The following is a 16235-nucleotide window of genomic DNA, read 5'->3' as shown; positions in this document are numbered from 1 at the left end:
AATTACCTGCTTTTGAACTCCATGAAGTTTTTGATCATTACAATCAAACTGGAAAACACTCTAAAAAGATACTTTTAAAGACGCTTGCCCACCAAAAGATACTTGCCCTGATTGAGAATACTGTGTCCAATTTTGGGCCCCATGCCTCAGGAAGGATATACTGGCACTGGAGCTTGACCAGCAGAGATTCACACGGATGATCCCTGGAATAGTAGGCCTAGCATACAATGAACAGCTGAGGATCCTAAGATTGTATTCATTAGAGTTTAGAAGATTTAGGGGCGATTGAATAGAAACATACAAGATAATGCATGGCTTAGAAAGGGTGGACGCTGGGAATTTGTTTCGCTCAGACAGGGATACCAGGACTCATGAGCACAGCCTTAGAATTAGAGGGGGTCAATTTAAAACGGAACCAAGGAGACATTTCTTCAGCCAGAGAGTGGTGGGCCTGTGAAATTCATTGCCATGGATCGCAGTGGAGGCCGGGACATTAAATCTCTTCAAGGCAGAGATTGATAAATTCTTTATCTTGCAAGGAAAATGAGAGCTACGCAGAGAGTGCGGGTAAGTGGCATTGAAATGCCCATCAGCCAAGATTGAATGGCAGAGTGGACTCGATAGGCCCAATGGCCTTATTTTCACTCCTAGGTCTTATGGTCTTAATATACAGAGAACAAAAGAGCTGAACAGTACCTGAAAAAGCATCGGTGTTTTAAAAAGCCTTAGCAAGCTTCCCCGAAACTACAGGTAAGTAGTTTCCCAAGAAATCAACATCATCAATAGATATTGTAGGAATGACAGTTTAATTAACTTAATTACTGATTCTAAGCTTATTAAAAGAGCAGTTATACAATTTTTATCAATATCTTGAATCAGTATCTTTATACCCATTTTTCTAATCAATAGCTGTTCAGCGCTATTACACACAGCTGGAGCAGATGGGACATGAACCCGGTCAGGAGTAGGAATGCTACCATTGTGCCACAAGGAAGCCTGTTCAATACTGTTTTATACAGTAAGCAGTTGAGAGTTTCGTGCCACCCATCAACATCAATGGCTTAATTCCGTTTAAAAACATAGATACGGACAGTATGAATGAGATTGAGAATACGAGTGAGAAACTAGGTAGGAAAAACTGATTCTCTGGTCTATTTCTAACCTTTGAATCCTCTGCTTTCCAAATTCATTGACTAATTTTCTGTCTTATGTTTCCAGCTTCACTAGTGAATCTATGCTCAGGTTTTCTCCAGTCACAGATTCATCTGCACGGACTTGGTTCATTACTTATTAGTAAGTGCAACTTGCCAAATTATGATTTGAGAGGTCTTGCTATTTCCTTAGCTCTTTAAAATCTAAATGCAGAATTTTAGTTTTCTACTAATATGGATTATAGCCACTAATAATCACCCTCTCCTTTCAGAGGGCTCTGTAACCAGTGACATTCTGTATCCTTACACCAGGAAGGTGAATATAACATTCTGGAGTCAGGTCAGCAGTCACATGAATAATATTTGCACCTAAACACTTAAATCTTCAAAGTTTAAACAAAATCTTGGAATTGCAATGTTCTAGCTCCCTGATAATTAACAATTATCAAGAGAACAATACAAACCTCTAAGTGGTGTTCTTTATTTGCAATTAAGGCCGAAATTCTTCTTATTTCAGCGTTCTTCTCGACTGATACTAATTGCGATTCTGATGGATCAGATACTTGCTTTCTCAGAGCCTGCAACTGCAAGAGCAATTCTTCATTCTTCTTTTTCTCATCTGCTAGACTCACATCACATTTCCTAATAGGTTTCTGATAGTTCTTCACACGAGGTGGCACAGTGCTCATCACTCTCTGTTGCAGAAGCACAGAAAAAGGCTCAGTTGTGAAATAAACACAGCTTTATGGAAATATTTTTATCTTAAAAGTTAGATTAGATCCTAAAATTTATTACTTTTTTCAATTAAACACCAATAAAAGTGAAAATCTAACACCAGAAATGCCTACAATAATATTGCATACTGATGGAAAAAGGTAGTGGAAACTTATGGCGCTGTAAAAGCTCAGCTGGTCAGGCAGCATCCGAGAACAGGAGAGTTGACGTTTCGAGCATGAGCTCTTCACAATGGAGACTCCGATCTCCAGCATCAGCAATCCTCACTTCCTCCCTGATAGCACAGGTAATCAACTTTGACTAGAAACTATTTACAAGTTAAAATTAGGCTCAGTTCACAACCAAGCATTTGATGTAAGCCATCGCAAGACTGCGATTCTTTCCACGTTACGAAATGTCACATTCGGGCAACTGCCACATAATTCTTAGTGTGCAAACAATCATTTTGGTGCTGATCATCACCGAAACTCTACAATTAGAGTGTTAGAGTCAGAGATGTACAGCATGGAAACAGACCCTTCGGTCTAACTCATCCATGCCGACCAGATATCCTAACTTAAACTAGTCCCATTTGTCAGCACTTGGCTCATATCTCTTTAAACCCCTCTTTTTTATATGCCCAGCCAGATGCCTTTTAAATGCTGTAATTCTACCAGCCTCCACCACTTCCTCTGGCAGCTCGTTCCATACATGCACCACCCTGTGCCCCTTAGGTCTCTTTTATATCTTTCCCCTCTCACCCTAAACGTCTGGTTCTGGACTCCCCCCACCCCAGGAAAAAGACCTTGTCGGTTTATCCTATCCATTCCCCTCATGATTTTACAAACCTCGATAAAGATCACCCCTCAGCACTCCAGGGAAAACAGACCCAGCCTATTCAGCCTCTCCCTGTAGCTTAAACTCTCCAAACCTGGCAACATCCTTGCAAATCTTTTCTGAACCCTTTCAAGTTTCACAACATCTTTCCGATAAGGAGAGCAGAACTGCACGCAATATTCCAACAGTGGCCTAACCAATGTCCTGTACAGTTGCAACATGACCTCCCAACTTCTATACTCAAAGCTCTGACCAATAAAGGAAAGTATACCGAATGCAGTCTTCACTATCCTATTTACCTGTGACTCTACTCTCAAGGAGGAGAAGTTGGATTAGAGTGTGACGGATTAATATCGAACTGTATATAAAATTGATAAGATCTCCATTACTGTTGGAATAAGTTAACGGAACATCAAACCAAACCTACAATCTCTACCATTGAATAAAATTTAATTCATCAAGTACCATAAAATTACTTCTCCACAACATAAGTTTTTCATATAGTTTTGCATTTTCTTCCCGTAGTTTTACAATGTGTATTGATTCTGCTGATCCTTCAGGCACTTCAGAACAAATTCTGAGCAGTAGCTCTTTCCAAGCCTCCATCTCTCTCGAGAATTCCTGATCAGTTTTAGCTAGTCCAATCTTGTACTCATTTTCCAATTCAAATAAACTCTGAAATGCAGTCTGAATAACAAAAAAAAATAGTAAATTAATTCAGTCAAGTACAGAGGTAGTGAATATCAATGTTATATGGAGGTCAGTTGACTATAAAATAATTTTAACTGACAAAAATCACACATCAGGTTCAATACTGCTAGCAGTCATGAGTTATAACAGATCAAGGACACACTTCAGCTGAAACAGAATGGAATGCGAAAGTGACATGCCAATCAAATGATAACACCACCACATTGTAATACACACCTAGAGTTTGGTGTGTGCGAGGGTGGAGGGACGAAGTGTGCGTACACACGTGTGAGAGAAAAAAAAAAGGGGGGGGTGGGGGGTAAGTGCGCATGTGCGTCCGAGTGTGTGAGTGGGGGGAGGGTGGAGGGGAGGGGAGGGGAGGGGAGGGGTGAGGTGGAAGGGGTCCAAGAGCCAGGAACCATATTTTAAAGGAGAAGGGTAAACCTTTTAGGATTGAGATGAGGAGGAATTTTTTCACCCAGACTGGTGAGTTTGTAGAACTCACTACCACAAAGTGGTTGAGGCCTACATATCAAATGTTTTCAAAGAGGTAGCGAATTTAGGTCTTGTGGATAAAAAGATCAAGGGATATGGAGGGAGGGAGGGAGGGCAAGTTAGGGTATTAAGTTCGATGTTCAATGTTAGGACATGGGGTAAACCCATCTGCTAATTTAAACGCGATACAAAGAGAAGCTCACCTTATGCTGTAATCAGTTAAGTTTCAAGAGGCATAAAACAATCCCAGATTTCACGAAGTAAAAATTAACAATTTTATTCTTTAAGTCCAACAAAGAGCATTGCTGGTGTTTCAATCTACTACTCCTTTCTCTTAAACCTATCTTTTACCTACCACTCTACAGTACTGGTCCGATAAAAAACCCCAATTAAGATTTACAAAAAAAAATTCAACTTTCAAAACCAGCCAGCTGTCGAATTTTCTTTGTATCTTCCTCTGCAGATTTTCCTCTGTCACCTTTCCTTCAGTGTTCTGCTTCACAGGTCTTCCATATGGACAGGTACCTTTCAGAGAGCTCTTCTACTAGCAGTCTGTACTTATTGGTTTTCTTGGCAGTTCTTTCCCTAACTATTCAAATGTCTAGTTTTATACACCTAAACATCAGATCATTTAATTGCTTTTAATATCAAAACCATTATATTTCAAATTTGTTTGGATTTTGGTTTTTTTTGGGCATAATTTAAACTGATTGGCTGAATTGGGATTTGTTTTTGTTCCATAACACCACAACCAGCTATTTGTTTCAACCAACATTTTTACTTTGTTCAGGACTATGTTTTCGGTCAGTCCTTGCTAGTTTTTCAACTCTTTTAAAAAGGTACAGTACACACCTACACCTCATAACATTAATCAATCATATTGATTGGTGGGGCAGGCTTAAAAAGGTTGGATGGCCTCCTCCTGCTCCCACCTTCTATGTGACATATCATCAAGCACATGCTTATACCAGGCCTTGAGTTACAATACTAATGCCTGGAAGATTAACTATCCAATTCAATATTAAATGCAAGAAAAATCCTCCAAAATTCTGCAAACCTTTGACTATTAAGGTCCCAAGAATATTATGTCTAAATGGCCATATTTCACACCGTCCCAGACTGGGTATACTAGGCAAACTGGTCTTAAGAAATTTAGCAGCTGAGTTAGAAAATGATGTTGTCTACCTTTGCTTACTTTCTCAAGAACCACTGACTAACAGCCAGAGGCAGAAATATCTTCAGCTTATTGCTCACTGTAGCATCTCAGGGGAGATTGCCCATATTCAAGGGTGGACTAAAATTGGCAGTCACTTGGTTTAATTCACATCAATTCTATGTTTATTTAGAGATGGCTTTTTAAAAATTGGAAACTATTAAACAGCCATTTTCCTCCAGTATTCAAAATTTTAATGTCAAAAGGCTACTACAATTCAACACCACTGTTTTAATCCTGCAGCATATCAATTCATGAAAAGTGATCTACTGACTTGCTTACTTACATTAGCACCAGCTGAGTATTTTGGCTTAGTGCTGTATGAATTGCCTGCATCAAACTTGCCTCCACATACGTCCAGATCATGAACTCTAGATCCTAACTAGTCATGATGAGAAAAGCTCTCTCATCTCAAATTTGTTTCTTTTGCAAAACATTAAATCTATTCCATGATTCTCAATCCTTTGAATGGGAACAATTCTTTCCCATCTACTGTTCAGACCCATGACTTTGGAAATCATCATATCTCCTCTTAGCCTTCTCCTCTCCAGTGTTAACAGGCTCAACCTCTCCAGTCCTCATAACTGAAGTTCCTTATCCCCGGATCCATTCTCGTAAACCATTTTTATACATAATTTTGTCACTAATATTTTAAAAATGAATAGATCATACTGATTTTAACTGGTTGCAAAATATTAAGTGGTCATCTATTCTACCACTGTTAGAACAGTGGAGTTTACTTTTTAAAAGAAGAAGAAATATTGTTTTGAACTGACTGTTCAGAGCAAGCAAACTTTGTTAATACATTGACCAGTTCTCTCCTGTGTTACTGTTACATAATATAATTGGGTTTCACACAAGTGTATTGAATAGTCATGTGAAAGGAATCACGTTAAGATCTAATCTGCAAAAGCTTCTTTTAACTGATGCTTCAGAGGGTTCATGTTTTTTTTCCCCTCTGAAGCTTGCATTTTATCAGCTTAGATCACTAGTGCCTTGCTTGTTCAGAAAGACTTGCAGACATTCCCACATATAAATTAAGAGGAACATGGCAAAAATCACACTTTACATACAGCAATCTTAAACAGACATCTTCCACCTTTGAAAATGATCTGCAATGATGCGTAAATTATGCTTTAAGGAAACTGTTGCAAAAAGGCAGCATTCTGTAAACATGCTGCATATTGAATTGAACTCAATGGCAGTACCTCTCCCATTTTGGATAAAGCTCGAAGTTAGTGATGTGGATGAACAACAATGAAAAAATATATTTCCTCACAATTCACAATAACTAGCCAGTTGCTAGGGCAAATTGCATCAGCTCATTCAGACAATGTCTGAACAAACAGCCACAAGGAGAAAAGCTGATATCTACATTAATTCAGATAGGGTTCCAGACCATCTTACTTCATTCCTCACTTGCATATCAATAAGATTATGCCTTACAACAGAGTATTACCAGTACAGTAATATTGTAAAAACCATACTTGTAATAGATGATCTTTTTCCTGGAGATAATTGCTAAGTTTATTAATTTCTGCTTCAACTGGATCAGCTTCTGATTTAGTGGATACAATTTGTATTTTCTCCTCTTTCCACGTGACAATTTGTTTCTCCAAGGTTGTGACAAGTGTTTTGAGCTCTTCATTTCTTCTTTCCTCGATCATAAGCTGTTTGCAATTATTCAAGAATTAAAAACATGATCAAAAATAAACAAGTCTAATGCACAGATACCCAAGGATTTCATACGCAATTGTCCACTGTTTCTGGCTTGTTTACTCTAACTACATTTCTTGACAGTGTGTTCAGACCACTGTGAACTCAAAAGAAAGTCACAAAAATTAGGAAAACTATTAAAGCTGCAGTCATCATCCTGATTCAACACACCAAACTGCTCATGCATTACAGAAAACCAAGAGTATTTTATGAGAAACAAGATTTTTAGACTTTGAAAGTTAGTGGAATTCAAAATCCCATTGCTCACCATTTCAGCCTTTTCACAAAGATCTTTCTGGATTTTATCCATCTGCAACTGCAGCTCATCTTTCTGCATCGTTATGGATTGTGTTTCTCTCTCAAATTGATCATTAGATTCTCGTCGCAAGAGTTCCACTTTCTTCACTTCATCCTTCAACTGCTCAATTTCAACTAGCAGCTGGTCACGGTGACTTCTTACACCGTTAAGTTCGTTTGTCCACTTGAGCAACTGTTGGAAAGATTCCATGATGTCAGACATACACAAAATGTTGCAAAATGACGAGTGAAACTTAAACATTACTCCAATTTCTCTTAGATTTGAATAATCTTCATATTGAAATGAGAAAGCACAAGGGTTTTCCAGGCTCCCAGATGCCTCATTCAGAATTAGAAGCAGGAAGCTGTTACTCTTAGTAACCAAATTGTTTCAACACTCAGATGAAGTTATTTGTACTGTAAATGAAGATTGCGTCTACATCTTAATGCAGCATTGCAACTATTTGCCCTTAATGGTTATTTTGAAATAGACCATAATCTCAGGAGCCAATTATTAACAAACACAGATTTATGTTGCTGAAGTATGATCAGCACCTTTCCTCAATTGAGACATCTCACTCACTTGTAACTGACCGTTTGGTGTTAATTTAATTCCAATTATACTTCTGTGGGTAAATGACAGATTCCAGATTTTTATCAACAGGATTAGATGACATAGCAAAAACACTGCTTTTCCCAACCCCTTTCGTCTCCTCAATTCACCCTAACCAAAATACGAGGGTACAATGTTAACCTCAAAATTTTCATGTTGCACTGCAGCAAACCCTTCACTTCTTCCAACTCTCAAAACTGGCAACAATATTGGATCAAAATTTGCAGGAATACCAGAGTGAAAACAACAAATGACTAGGAGTATGCGTTTCTGCCGTTTCCCAAAACAGTTCCAAAGACTATGCTTAGTGGCCTTACAATCAAGCAGTCGGGCAATCTGCCACATCCATATAAAAGACAGCATCTAGTAAAGGTGTTGTCCTTTTCAGCATTTGGTGGTGGCACTCAGGACTACTGAAAATATTTGGGGTGGCACGGTGGCTCAGTAGTTAGCACTGCTGCCTCACAGCACCAGGGACCCGGATTCGATTCCAGCCTTGGGTGACTGACTATGTGGCGTTTGCACATTCCCCCAGTGTCTGTGTGGGTTTCCTCCACACGTTCTGGTTTCCCCCCCACAATCCGAAGATGTGGGGGTTAGGTGAATTGGCCAAGCTAAATTGTCCATAGTACTCAGGGATGTGTAGGTTAGGTGCATTAAGTCAGGGGTAAATGTAGAGTAATGGGGAATAGGTTTGGGTGGGATATTCTTCAGAGGTTCTGTAGTGGCTTGTGGGGCCGAAGGGCCTGTTTCCACACTGTAGGGATTCTATGATATCAGGGATTCCAAAACCCTCAATAACATTAAAACAAATCCAGGAAAAAGACTGCAAAAATAGTTTTTTTTGCAAATATAAAGAGTATACAGCAAATATACTCTTCCACATAACACACATGACCTGTATTTGTATTTATATGCTGGGCCATTCTACTGAGGTTTTTTTTTGGGTCTGGGTTATAGTTCCAGCACAGAATGCCCCTGCTGAAGAGGCTCATTCTTGACCTGAATAGCAGGGAAGGTCACTAATGAGGCAATAGAGTAAAAGTTGAGAAAGTTTGAAAGCATTGGCCTAGGTTGACAGTGGTTGAGCTCAGAGGTTCAGAACCATTTTCCTTCATCTCAGATTTAATTCCTTCTCTGCAAATTTTCATTTTCTTTATGAATCCTGGTTTGTTTTTGCTGTTTAGTATTGTCTTGATACATATGTCAGAAACAGTTATTCAGCCCAATGTTTCTATCACAATGAGGGCACTGTCTCTTGCCTTTCTTCAGGCATTAACTACTATATCTGGATGAAGGTTACAAGGTCATCTGCAGCCAAGTAGCAGAATACAAACCACGCGTTGCTGAACAGGTTTCTTGAAAGAATAAAACACTTGATGACTTTGTTAGGCAGCCAAATAGGATAAAATCAATATGGAAGCTAAATGCATGAAAATAGGTCACTCAGCTCAATTGAATTTGTTCACACTCCAAATAAGCCTTTCCTACTTTAAATCTCTTTCCACCAACCTCCCCATCCCATCCTTTCTCCCTCATATAAGCATTAAGCTCCCCCTTAAATGCATCAATAGTTCAACTAGTACACACAACTGCAAGCACCATTACCCAAAAACTTTGTAAAGAAATACCTAAAATTATTTTGATTTATATGGCTAAAGTCATATTGGCAAGAGCCAATTCTCCACATTGACTTGGAGCTGACGGTGTCAAATCTGCATTGGGATGGAGGATTTAGGAAATGACTGGTTCCAGTACACAAGTCTTTGCACGCAGTTAAGAGGTAAAACTTATGCTGTATCCATATACTTGGTATAAATTGGAAGGATTTAAAAGGACATGGACATGAACAATGATGAGCACCTCAGGAACAGCAAATATACTCTTCCACATAACACACATGACCTGTATTTGTATTTATATGCTGGGCCATTCTACTGAGGTACTTTTACTGAGGCTTGTGCTGTCCTCAAAGTTTACAACAAAATTTCAACATGACATACAAATTATTCAACATGATGTACAAATTAGTTCAAAGGTGAGGATCAGCAGATTGGCTCAGTAGTGTAATAGCATAATGGTATTTTACTAGTAATCCAGAAACCTTAGTCTAAACTTTATCAAGACAGCTGTGGAATTTAAACTTCATGAATTAATAAATCTGGGGGAGAAACCATTAACAGAAGTACAAATTTGTTGTAAAAATAAATCTAGCTCACTACCGTCCTTTCAAGGGGGAAAATCAGTTGTCATTCTTACCAAGTTTGGTCTTCACGCAATTCTAAACCTACAGAAATAAAATTGACTCAGAGCTGCTTTTTGAAATTTAGCTGTAGCTAACTGCTGCAAAAAAGTCAAAGAATAGGCAGCTTGGCAAAGAAAGTGTGACAGGAAATGACAATGGCACAGCCTGACCAGTTGACTCAAAGTCCTCATCATCAATGTGTGAGAACATGTGCCAGTTTGAAGAGCTAATCCTTAACAAAGGCTAATCAAGCAACAGCCAAGTAATTGTACTTACTAAATTATACCATGCAGCCAAGTCCTAGCTTCCACATCACCATCCCCTGGTGTATCCAGTCATTAAGATGGCACATGGACACCAGAAGTGGTAGACGAGTGCAATACAGTCAAAAGAGAGCATACATGGGAGTTGTTAACATGGATGCCAAAAGCAGGAATCTCATGACATTTAATAAAATGTGGGCAAAGAAAACTACTGTTGATCATCATGTACCGTCTTCTACAGCTAATGAATCAGTATTGAAGGAAGCAAGAAATTTATTCTCAGTTAAGAACTTCACTAATTGTGGTTCAGTAATACCACTACTCATTAAGTTGACCAGGTTTTGAAGAAAAGATCTGCGAGAATGTTCTGTGCCAGATTGTGAGTGCGCAAACCAAGGATAAAACCTATATAATCTCATCCTTACAGCAGATGTATCTGCTTGAAACAGTATCACCACTGCAGGTTTGAATGCATCACACAAATCTATGGCAAAAACTCTAGTTAATGGGATAAATTCAGAACATACCTAAAAGTTTAACATTGCAGGTCATTGGTAAGAGAGTCTTATTCAATCTCAGGCTGTAACCTCAGTACCCAGAACATTACTAACTGCCATCACAACAGAGTCGATAGAAAGAAATAGCACCTTACGCAAATGAAAACAAATGCAAACCTTCTGAAACTACAATATAAGATCTTATGCACCGAACCAGCCGAAGCAAATGGACAGAGTATGACACCGTGGTGCATACAGCTGTTCAAGTGTGTAGATCAAGAGAAATGGAAATATAGTATAGAAAGGAAAATAGATACTGTTCCATTGGAGAAGGGTATCTTCTTAGGCTGGAGGGGGATTTGCTGAAAAAGTGCAGTTCACTCCCCTGGATCAGATCAAAGTGCTTCAGTTCCACTACATCCATTTTCAATGGCCATGTACAATTAATCATCAAATGGGAGGTTGCAATTCCAGGAATATACCCAACTTGTCAATTTAAAAGACAAAGCTGAACATCTGCAAAACCTGCTTCATGTGTGTTGGATAAATGATATATCTTTGCCTCCTCCAGGCATTATGGATACTAGACTTCAAACAATTCATTTCATGTGAAATCAAGAGCAGCTGAATGCAGTGCTTTGCACCCTGACAACATCCTGGCAGTACTTAAGACTTATCTTCCAGAATTAGCCACACTCCCTCATCAAATTGTTCCGGTACAGCTGTGACACTGGCATCAGTAGATTACATTAAGGTTGCGGCTGACAAGGGAATATCACTCAAGCATTGGGCAACAATTCTCTCTATTAACGTAGCTTGATACAATCTGCCATGACATTCAAAAAAACATCACCGTCACTGACTTTCTACCATCATCAATAACTGGAGGATTACAATTGACCAGAGATTTATAATCAATATGCTATATAACGAGGTGCTACAAAAATGGGTCGGAGGGTGGGAATTTTATAGCAACTCACCTCCTTGGTCTCCAAACACTGTCCACCTCAGTTCCAGAGGTGAGGCAACAGTGATCACCCTCAAACTAAAGGCAGCACTTAACCTAGTGTGGCATAAAGTAACTCCGACAAAATTGAAGTCAGCAGTAAGTAGAAGGAATTCACTGCACTAACTGGAGTCAACCCAAGGGAGATGGCTGTGTTTATTTTCGATCTTACTTGGAATGTGGGTGTCAGACATGGCCAGCATTTACTACCCATCTTAGGTGCACTCCAGAAGTTGGTGGTGAGCTGTACCTTGAACCTCTGAAATCTATATTACATCAGTTCACTGAGTGCTGCAAGGAAGAGGGCTCCAGGATTTTAGCACAGCAACAGTGAATGATCAACAATGTAGTTCAAAACCTGGATGGTGGGTGACATTGCAGGTATTCTTCTGTGACTTCTAATGTCTGAAGGATAAAGGCAGATGCATGGGAACACGATCACTTGTAACTCTATCACTGTTCCTTCATTACTGCTGGATTAGAATTCTGAATCTCCTTTTCTGATAGCACTGTGGGTATACTTGTACTAGAAGGACTGCACTGGTTTAGGCAATGGATCAATATCCCATTTCGCAGGGTAAATTTGAATGGGCAGCAAATGTTAGCCTTTCCAGCAATGGTCCCTTCATATGAAAGAATAAAAATGGTAATTTTGTGACAATGGAAAATGATATAATAGTTGGCAATTCTGAGTTTGTTTCCATTTTGGTACTCACCACCTGATTGTTTTCTTCCAAGGTCCCCTTCATTTCATCCCTCTGTACCTTGACACTTTCTAATGTCTCTTCAAGATCACACTTTTCCTTCGCTAGGATTGATTTTTCATCCTCACATTGCTGAAGCCTTTCATACAACTTCTTCTCCTCAATTCTAACTGTTTGTTCCTTAGAAACACACGTTCTCAACTGTTCAATCTCACCAAGCAGTTCGTCTCGGTGAGATACCACACGACGCAGTTCTTTTGTTTGCTCATGAATCTAACAAACATTAAAAATGAAATCCATATTACTAGATGCATACCACTGTAATGTTCTCCCCCTAGTTTTCAAGATTAAGGAAACGGGTTGCTGTAAAATTGGCTAATATATTTATTGAATATAAAAGATCCCCTTCATGATCATATTTCCTCCGTAGGTGTAAACTTAGAACTCACTGCCTCAGGTGTTTCCTTGTAGAGTACTCATCATTTCATTGCTCTGTTTTGACATGCTCCAGTAACCCTTGGATGTCCTCCTCCTCTATTACTTGTAATTTTTCATCCGCAAGCTGTTGGAACCATTTTATAGCAACTGACTCCTCGGTCCCCAAACACTGTCCACCTCAGTTCCAGAGGTGAGGCAACAGTGATCACCCTCAAACTAAAGGCAGCACTTAACCTCGTGTGGCATAAAGTAACTCCGACAAAATTGAAGTCAGCAGTAAGCCGCGGGAATTCACTGCACTTACTGGAGTCACCCCAAGCACAAAGGGAGATGGTTGTGTTTATTTTCGATCTTACTTGGAATGTGAGGGTCAGACATGGCCAGCATTTACTGCCCATCTTAGTTGCACTCCAGAAGTTGGTGGTGAGCTGTACCTTGAACCTCTGAAATCTATATTATGTCAGCCCACAGTACTGCGAGGAAGAGGGCTCCAGAATTTTAGCACAGCAAATGTGAATGATCAACAATATAGTTCACAACCTGGATGGTGGGTGACATTGCAGGTATTCCTCTGTGACTTCTAATGTCTGAAGGATAAAGGCAGATGCATGGGAACACCACCACCTGTGAAGTTCTCCTCCAAGTCACTTAACATCCTGACTTGTGCTGGATTAGAATTCTGAATCTCGTTTTGTAATAGCACTGTGGGTATACGTGCACTAGAAGGACCACACTGGTTTAAGGCAATGGATCAATTTCAGGGCAATTCTGAACAGGCAACAAATGCTCGCCTTTCCGGCAAGTCCCCTCTTGAAAGAATCAAAATGGCAATTTTGTGACAACGGAAAACATTTGCAATTCTGAGTTTCTTTTTGTTTAGTTACTCACCACCTGATTGTTTTCTTCCAAGGTCCTCTTCATTTTATCCCTCTGTACTTTGACACTTTCTAATGTCTCTTCAAGATCACACTTTTCCTTCGCTAGGATTGATTTTTCATCCTCACATTGCTGAAGCCTTTCATACAACTTCTTCTCCTCAATTTTAACTGCTTGTTCCTTAGAAACACACGTTCTCAACTGTTCAATCTCACCAAGCAGTTCGTCTCTGTGAGATACCACACGACGCAGTTCTTTTGTTTGCTCATGAATCTAACAAACATTAAAAATGAAATCCATATTACTAGATGCATACCATTGTAATGTTCTCCCCCTGGTTTTCAAGGTAAGGAAATGTGTTGCTGTAAAATTGGTTAATACATTTATTGAATATAAAAGATCCCCTTCATGATCATATTTCCTCCATAGGTGTAAATTTAGAACTCACTGCCTCAGTGTTTCCTTGTAAAGTACTCATCATTTCATTGCTCTGTGTTTTGACACGCTCCAGTAACCCCTGGAGGTCCTCCTTCTCCTTTATTACTTGTAATTTTTCATCCTCAAATTGTTGGAACCATTGGTTAAATTTCTCTCCCAGATTTTCTGGAGACTGCCCTTTGGAAACTTGAGCTCTCAGCTGATCAATTTCACGAAGCAGTGCATCACGCCCAGCCACCACACAGTGCAGTTTCTCACTTTGCTCTCGCATCTAAGAAAAGTATCAAAAATACACATGAAACCATACTGCATTTCCAGGTGTGCAATGCATTGTTTAGTTTGCTCCTGAATCTAACAAACTGTAAAAGTTATAAAACCATTACTGCCAGATGCATTCCACCATGTCTTCCTCCACATTTTCACAAGATTGCAATCTACACATAGAAGATGTACTCCAACAAGATAGAATATGCACAAATATGAAGAAACTTTTGTCCAGAATTTGCTGGAGCAAGGTTACATGGAATGGCCTGTTAAACACGCTTGTATGTATTTAGATTATAAAATGCTTCGTTTGGATTATGAATAGATTATGGCAAAAGCAAGAGAAACAGGTTTCTGACACCTCGATGAAGGTCAGCTCAAATAATTAAAATTTCTGGAACCAACAGAATTTCAGAATCAAGAGACTGACATTTAATTCATTCTCATTTTCAATCGGGTTTAAATCAAGAGAAAAGAATGGATCAATGTAAAACAAAGAACAAAAAGAAAACAAAATAATTTAAATATTTTAAATCCAATGATTAACTGAATTAATTGGACAAAGCAAAGGCTCATTTTCTGAGCAAGGAGACATCAAATAATAATAATAATAATAATAATCTATAAAAGTCTTGTGCTGCTAATTACTGGAAGAAAAGGCAAGTAAATTGCTGCAACTCAAATGAAAATCACAGGAAGATTAATTGCAAATTGTCATAAATCAAAAGCAAAAGGTGAAGTTACATTTTGAGATGCTGACTTCTGGTGATTTGCTATTCATAGATCATCTCCTACTCACTGAAGGTTACAAATTAATTTGTTCATTAATAGTCACATATGCCATTCAGATAGAATCAGAAGTGTACAGCACAGAAACAGACCCTTCGGTCTAACTCGTTCATGCCAACAGATATCTTAAATTATTCTAGTGCCATTTGCTAGCATTTAACCTATATCCCTCTAAACCCTTCCTATTCACGTGCCTATATAGATGCCTTTTAAACATTACAATTGTACCAGCCTCCACCACTGCCTCTAGCAGCTCATTCCATACAATGGACTATCCTTTGTGTGAAAAAGTTGCCCCTTAAGTCCCTTTTAAATTTTTCCCCTCTCACCCTAAACCGATGCCCTCTAGATCTGGACTTACCCCCAATCAAGGGAAAATACCTTGTCTATTTACCTTTTCCATGCCCCTTATAATTTTGTTAACCTCTAGAAGGTCACCCCTCAGACTCTGACGCTCCAGGGAAAACAGCCCCAGCCTATTCAGGCTCGCCCTATAGCTCAAATCCTCCAAACCCGACAACATCCTTTTAATTCTTTTCTGTAGGAGGGACACCAGAATTGCACACAATATTCCAAAAATGGCCTAACCAATGTCGTGTACAGTTGCAACATGACCTCCCAACTCCTTTCGTCAATGCTCTGAAGGAAAAGTATACCCAACACCTTCTTCACTATCCTATCTCCCTGAGACTCCACTTTCATGGAACTATGAACCTGCACTCCAAGGTCTCTTTGATCAGCAACACTCCCCAGGACCTTACCATTAAGTGTATAAGTCCAGCCCCGATTTTCCTTTCCAAAATGCAGCACCTCACATTTATCTCAATTAGCCCACTGTCCCTCTGATCAAGATTCCGTTTTACTGAGGTAATCTTTTTCCGCTGTCCATTACGCCTCCAATTTTATTATCACCTGCAAACTTACTGACTATACCTATGTTCACATCCAGATCCCTCATATAAAATGACAAAAAGCAGTACACCCAGCAG

The 16235-nt window shown here is 39.2% G+C and overlaps 1 protein-coding gene across 1 annotated transcript in view; it reads right to left on the bottom strand.

Moving 5' to 3' along the window:
- cenpe (centromere protein E) overlaps positions 1 to 16235 on the bottom strand; it is a 120682-nt gene that overhangs the window by 30147 nt on the left and 74300 nt on the right. Inside the window, exons 33-39 of the mRNA XM_072589169.1 lie at positions 14204 to 14464; positions 13768 to 14028; positions 12454 to 12714; positions 7085 to 7306; positions 6588 to 6770; positions 3168 to 3389; positions 1616 to 1846 (exon numbers count right to left, since the gene is read on the bottom strand). Coding sequence (XP_072445270.1) covers positions 1616 to 1846; positions 3168 to 3389; positions 6588 to 6770; positions 7085 to 7306; positions 12454 to 12714; positions 13768 to 14028; positions 14204 to 14464 — 1641 coding nt within the window. The remainder of the gene's footprint in view (positions 1 to 1615; positions 1847 to 3167; positions 3390 to 6587; positions 6771 to 7084; positions 7307 to 12453; positions 12715 to 13767; positions 14029 to 14203; positions 14465 to 16235) is intronic.

The sequence above is a fragment of the Chiloscyllium punctatum genome, chromosome 2 (assembly GCF_047496795.1).
Source record: "Chiloscyllium punctatum isolate Juve2018m chromosome 2, sChiPun1.3, whole genome shotgun sequence".
Lineage (NCBI taxonomy): Eukaryota > Metazoa > Chordata > Chondrichthyes > Orectolobiformes > Hemiscylliidae > Chiloscyllium > Chiloscyllium punctatum.
This window is presented reverse-complemented; position numbering and strand designations above follow the sequence as displayed.